At 47.9% G+C, this 5,000-nt stretch overlaps 2 protein-coding genes across 2 annotated transcripts in view; both read right to left on the reverse strand.

The window, feature by feature from the left end:
- Nucleotides 1-1,085: 1,085 nt before the first annotated feature.
- On the reverse strand, nucleotides 1,086-3,006 carry ENH_00025950 (hypothetical protein, conserved; the record flags this gene model as incomplete). The annotated part of the gene is made up of 4 exons (XM_013584690.1): nucleotides 1,086-1,168; nucleotides 1,298-1,612; nucleotides 1,710-2,273; nucleotides 2,991-3,006. 4 exons carry the CDS (start codon nucleotides 3,004-3,006, stop codon nucleotides 1,086-1,088), a joined length of 978 nt encoding a protein of 325 aa, XP_013440144.1.
- A 1,187-nt stretch (nucleotides 3,007-4,193) lies between these two features.
- The window catches only part of ENH_00025960 (TCP-1/cpn60 family chaperonin, putative), a gene marked incomplete at both ends in the record, with an annotated part of 4,952 nt that continues 4,145 nt past the window's right edge, over nucleotides 4,194-5,000 (reverse strand). The window contains 2 exons of the mRNA XM_013584691.1: nucleotides 4,194-4,718; nucleotides 4,918-5,000. The exon at nucleotides 4,918-5,000 is cut by the window's right edge and continues 78 nt beyond it. Of these exons, the coding sequence (XP_013440145.1) occupies nucleotides 4,194-4,718; nucleotides 4,918-5,000 (608 nt within the window). The remainder of the gene's footprint in view (nucleotides 4,719-4,917) is intronic.

Genomic DNA, 5,000 nt, shown 5'->3' on the forward strand with positions numbered 1-5,000 from the left:
TATTCTTACTATCATTATTATTATTACTATTACTATTACTATTATTATTATTATTATTATTATTATTATTATTACCACACATCCTTATTATTAGTGCTTTTATTTTATTCGTTTTATTTGTATTTATATTTCTTGAATCGTTTATTCTCTCGAAGGCTGCTGCAGCGAAAAAGTTTCTTTCTTTTGTTCATTTATTTAAATAAATAAATAAACAGTAAACAAACAAACATATAAATAAACAAACAAACAAGTAAACAAATAAACAAATAAATAAACAAACAAACAAACAAACAAATAAAAAAATAAATAAATAAATAAATAAATAAATAAATAAATAAATAAATAAATAAACAAATAAAAAGCATATAAAGAGGTCTGCTGCTGCGCTGCTGCTGGGGTGTACGTACACCTCAGCCTTCCCTCCAGCAGCTTCTCCCAATACTTTTCTAATTTTTAATTTAACCTTAAATTTAAATTTAAATTTAAATTAAATTAAAATTTTAATTTATTTCATTTGAATTCTTTTTGTTCAAAAAGATGCAGCGAAAGCAACCAACGCAAATATAAAATGAATATAAATATAAATGCAAATAATATGCATTAAAATTTTAGTACAAACATAAATATAAATATAAATATATATATAAGAATGAATATAAATAAACATATTTTAAATATAAATATGAATATAAGTATAAATATAAATATAAACATAAACATAAACAAAAATATAAATATAATATAAATATAAATATAAATGTAAATATAAATGTAAATATAAATATAAATACAAATGTAAATAAATTTGTATATAACGGCATGTTCATATATTCAATTTTATTTATTTATTTCTTTTTTATATTTCTATTTGCACATTTAATTAAATATATTTTTATATCTGCTTATATATCTATTTACATATATACACATCTGCAGCTGCTAGCTGTCGCAGCAGCACTAAAACCCTAAACCCTAAACCCTAAACCCTAAACCCTAAACCCTGAACCCTAAACCCTAAACCCTAAACCCTGCTTATAGGCCCAGCGTTTTGCTGGGGTTTCTGGAGCGCATAGCGAGAGACTTGTTTAGTGCAAAGGAAGGTCAGTAGCCAGAGGCGGTGCTGCTGCTGCTGCTGCTGCTGCAGCAGCATTTTCTGCGGGGGCTGTGTCTACGAGCAGCAGCAGCAGCAGGCGGGCGGGCCAGTAAAGGAAGTCGACGCCCGCAGCAGCAGCAGCAGCAGCAGCAGCAGCAGCAAGCCCCGCAGTCAGCAGCAAAGGAGCAGCAGAGCGCAGCAAACCTGCAGCCAAATACCCCAAAACTGACACATAGGCGTAGCAGCAAACCCCGTAGCAGTGCAGCGCTGCTGCAGTCCACCGCCGCAGCAGCAGCGGCAGCAGCAGCAGCAGCGGCTGCAGCAGCAGCGGCAGCACCTGCGTGTACACCGCGTACACAAAGAAGCCGTTGCAGTGCAGGTCAAAGGCAAACGCAAAGTCGAAGTTCCCCGCTGCTGCTGCTGCTGCTGCTGCTGCTGCTGCTGCTGTGGGGCGCTCGGGTGTCTGTACACCCGGAGGCTGCGCCCACCTGCTGTGGCAGCAGTAAGCAGCAGGCAGCACTGCAGCAGCAGACAGCAGGAAAGCAGCAAGAGGCGCAGCAGCAACAGCAGCAAAAGTCCCGAGGCCTGCTGCCTGCAGCGCTGCAGCGTGGCCCACGCCAGCCAGCAGCAGCAGCAGCAGCAGCAGCAGCAAAAACGCAGGATCTTCGCGCGCGCAAGACTGCTGCTGCTTCTGCCGCAGCGCTGCTAGGCTGTACAGACGGCTCGGATTCGTCAGCAGCAACTTCCCTTGTGCTGCACTGTACTGTATGTCCAGCTGCGAGGGTCTGCTGCAGCGCCGCAGGAACCGCCGCCACCTGCTGCTGCTGCTGCTCGCCAGGTGCAGCGGCAGACACCCGTACACGCTCCCCATCCTGCTGCTGCTGCTGCTGCTGCTGCTGCTGGTGGCGGTGGCGCTGCTGCTGCTGCTGCTGCTGCTGGTGGCGGTGGCGCTGCTGCTGCTGCTGCTGCTGCTGCTGCTGCTGCTGGTGGCGGTGGCGCTGCTGTTGCTGCTGCTGCTGCTGCTGGTGGCGGTACCGCTGCTGCTGCTGCTGCTGGTGGTGCTGCTGGTGCTGCTGCTGGTGGTGGCGGTGGCGCTGCTGCTGCTGCTGGTGCTGCTGCTGGCGAGGGTGGCCTAGAGTGCGCCGGCAGGTGCTGCAGTGTACAGACACCCCATCAGGGGCTGCAGGAAGCAGCAGCAAACTGCCGCAGGCAGCAGCAGAAGTGCAGCATAGACTTGGGGAGGGTCTTCAGCAGCAGCAGCTGCTCAGTTGCTGCCCCGGGGCTGCTGCTCGCTTGCCATTTCAACTTCTGCGCGGCAGCCCCGAGAGCGAAAGCGCTTAAAAAGGAGCAAAAAGAAATAAAACTCGAATTGTGTTCTTTTCAAAAAGCCCAGAGTGGAAAGGAAAGCTCGAGTCCGGAGAAAGAAGCAGCTTTCCGCAGCCCGCCTGCGGTGAGTGGCGCTCCGCGGGGGGGGAAAGGCGGGTCATTTAAGGACTTTTCGGAGCCGAGTGAGCTCAAATGAGTTAATTTTAAGCAATAAAGTCCAAAGAAAACCCAAAGAAACTTTTTAGTTCCAATTTAATGCAGCTTTCCACTCGGATCGGAAAGTTGAACAGGTCGGCGGCGTGGCGTCGGCGCCGGGTGTCCATACACCCCAACTCCGCAGCCACTTCCCGCAAGACCTTCACAGCTGCTTTCACAACTTCTATTTTGCAAATTTGGAGTTTTTTGCTGCTGCAGTTTCTCGAAAGAAGTGGAATTGCAAAAGATCAAGACGGGGAAGGAGCCACTCTGCCAGCTCCCGCGCAGCCGCTCTTCTCCGCATTTCAGAACTTCTCCCAATTTCCAAATTCATTTCATTCCTCTTTTCTTTGCTGCGCTTCTCCCCCACTCGCACTCCTGGCCTGCTGCATGCACACGCTGCAGCAGCAACAGCCACGCCGCCGCAGGCACACAGCAGCAGCAGCAGCAGCAGCAGCAGCAGCAGCAGCTATCGATGCCCCTGGCGAGTTAAGGGGAAGCACAGACTGCGAAATATGAAATAAATCTAAAAGACAAATTTAACACCAAGGGGAGGCTCAATCGCAGCAAAGATGGACCTTGCAAATGTGCTGCTGCAGTAAACATGCTGCTGCTGCAGCAGCTGACTAACGCGTCCTGCTGCTGCTGCTGCTGCTGCTGCTGCTGCTGCTGCAGCACTTAAAAACAGTCTTTTTAAATTAAATAAAGACAAGTGAATTTCTTGCTGCTACTTCTGCTGCAGTTTCGCTCAGGTGTACGGGCGCGGAGTGTACGTACACCCCAACCAACTCCCGCCAACTGGCAGCGGCTGGCAGCAGCAGCAAATAATTAAAAGTTTGAAAACTTTTTTGAAAATAAAAAGAAACTGCAGCAAAAAGAAGCTTTTGAGTTGTTTATTTGCTGCTGCTGCTGCTGCGCAACGAAGGAGAAGTTGAACTGTTCAAATTCGCAACAAGAGACAAATAAAAGTGTTTCTGTTCTTTTTGAAATTTCAAAAACAAATCCGAGTTCCAAGTTCCCAGCTGTATTGACAGCTCCTGCGGTGTATCTGCAGCTCCTCCTTCCTCCTCTTTTTTCATTTCATTTCTTTTCAATTCCAAAAAGAAATGATCTTTCTTTCCACTTTCATTCACAAGTTCATTTCATTTTATTTCATTTCGTTTCATTTCAAAAAGAAATGATTTCCCCTTTTCCCAATTCGCATCCAAACCCCCCGCCGCTGAGGTGTACGTACACCTCGCGGTGTACGTACACCTCGCGGTGTACGTACACCCCGAAACAGGAAAAGATCCATTTTAATAATTTCTTTTCCCTCGACTTTCTTTCTCGAAACTTTTCCGCGAGCAGAACAATTCCATTTCTTTTTACTTTCCACTTTTTAGTTTCCACTTTTTAATTCCACTTGTGCAAATTTCCACTTTTGCGCGCCCCGAAACGAGTTGCAGTTCACTTAATCCCCTTTTCGCACAAGTCGAGTAGCCCCTCGTTGTAATCCTCTCTTTTAGCGCAAAGCAATGAGCAGAGTTCCGAGTGGAAGAATTAAAAAGGAAAAGAAAAAAAGAAAAAAAGAAAAAAGTGTTTATTCCCTTTCCTTGCGCTCGGGCTCCGGGGCCAGGCGAATGAAGTCGTCGATGCGGAGAATAGTGACAGCAGCCTCCGTGGCAAACTTGAGACTTTTGGACTTAGCGAAAGTGGCCTCCGCGACTCCGGAGTTGAGGGAGCTGCAGAGTTTGCCGCTGCGGAGGTCGAGCCCCTGCAGCTCGCGGGGATCGGATCCCGCGGCCGATCCCGATCCCAGCTCCCGCCCCACACTCTGCTGCTGCGCGTGCGCGGCCCGCAGCCGCGCCACCAACTCCGTCGCGTCCAGCGCCGCGTTCAGCGCCAGAGTCTTCGGGACCACCAGCAGGGCCTCTGCGAAGGCCGCCACTGCCAGCTGTTCTCGACTTCCCAAAGTTCTTGCAAAGTCTTCTAAATAAACTGACAAAGCAGCTTCAACAGCCCCGCCTCCGGGGCACACTGCGCAGCAGCTCAGGCAGCGGCTCACTGCGCACAACGCGTCGTGCAAAGACCGCTCCAGCTCGTCCAGGATGTACTCGTTCGCGCCCTGCAACCAAAATTTCGCAACTATTTCCTAATTCTGCAAACTATTCCAAATTATTCAAATAATTTCATCCTTTTTAGTCCAAAAAGCACAAAAAATGAACCAAAATCCACCAAATCCCGAAGCGCCAGCTGCCCGTACACCCCAGCACCTGCCTATACACCCCAGCATACCCCGCGGGGTGTACGTACACCCCACGCACCCGCAGGATGATCGTCGCCGCTTTTGCTGCTTTGCAGCCTCGGAAGAAAATATAATCCCAATCTCCAACTCTTTCTTCCGAAA

This window comes from Eimeria necatrix, genomic scaffold (genome assembly GCF_000499385.1).
Source record: "Eimeria necatrix Houghton genomic scaffold, Enh_scaff199, whole genome shotgun sequence".
NCBI classification, from domain to species: domain Eukaryota; phylum Apicomplexa; class Conoidasida; order Eucoccidiorida; family Eimeriidae; genus Eimeria; species Eimeria necatrix.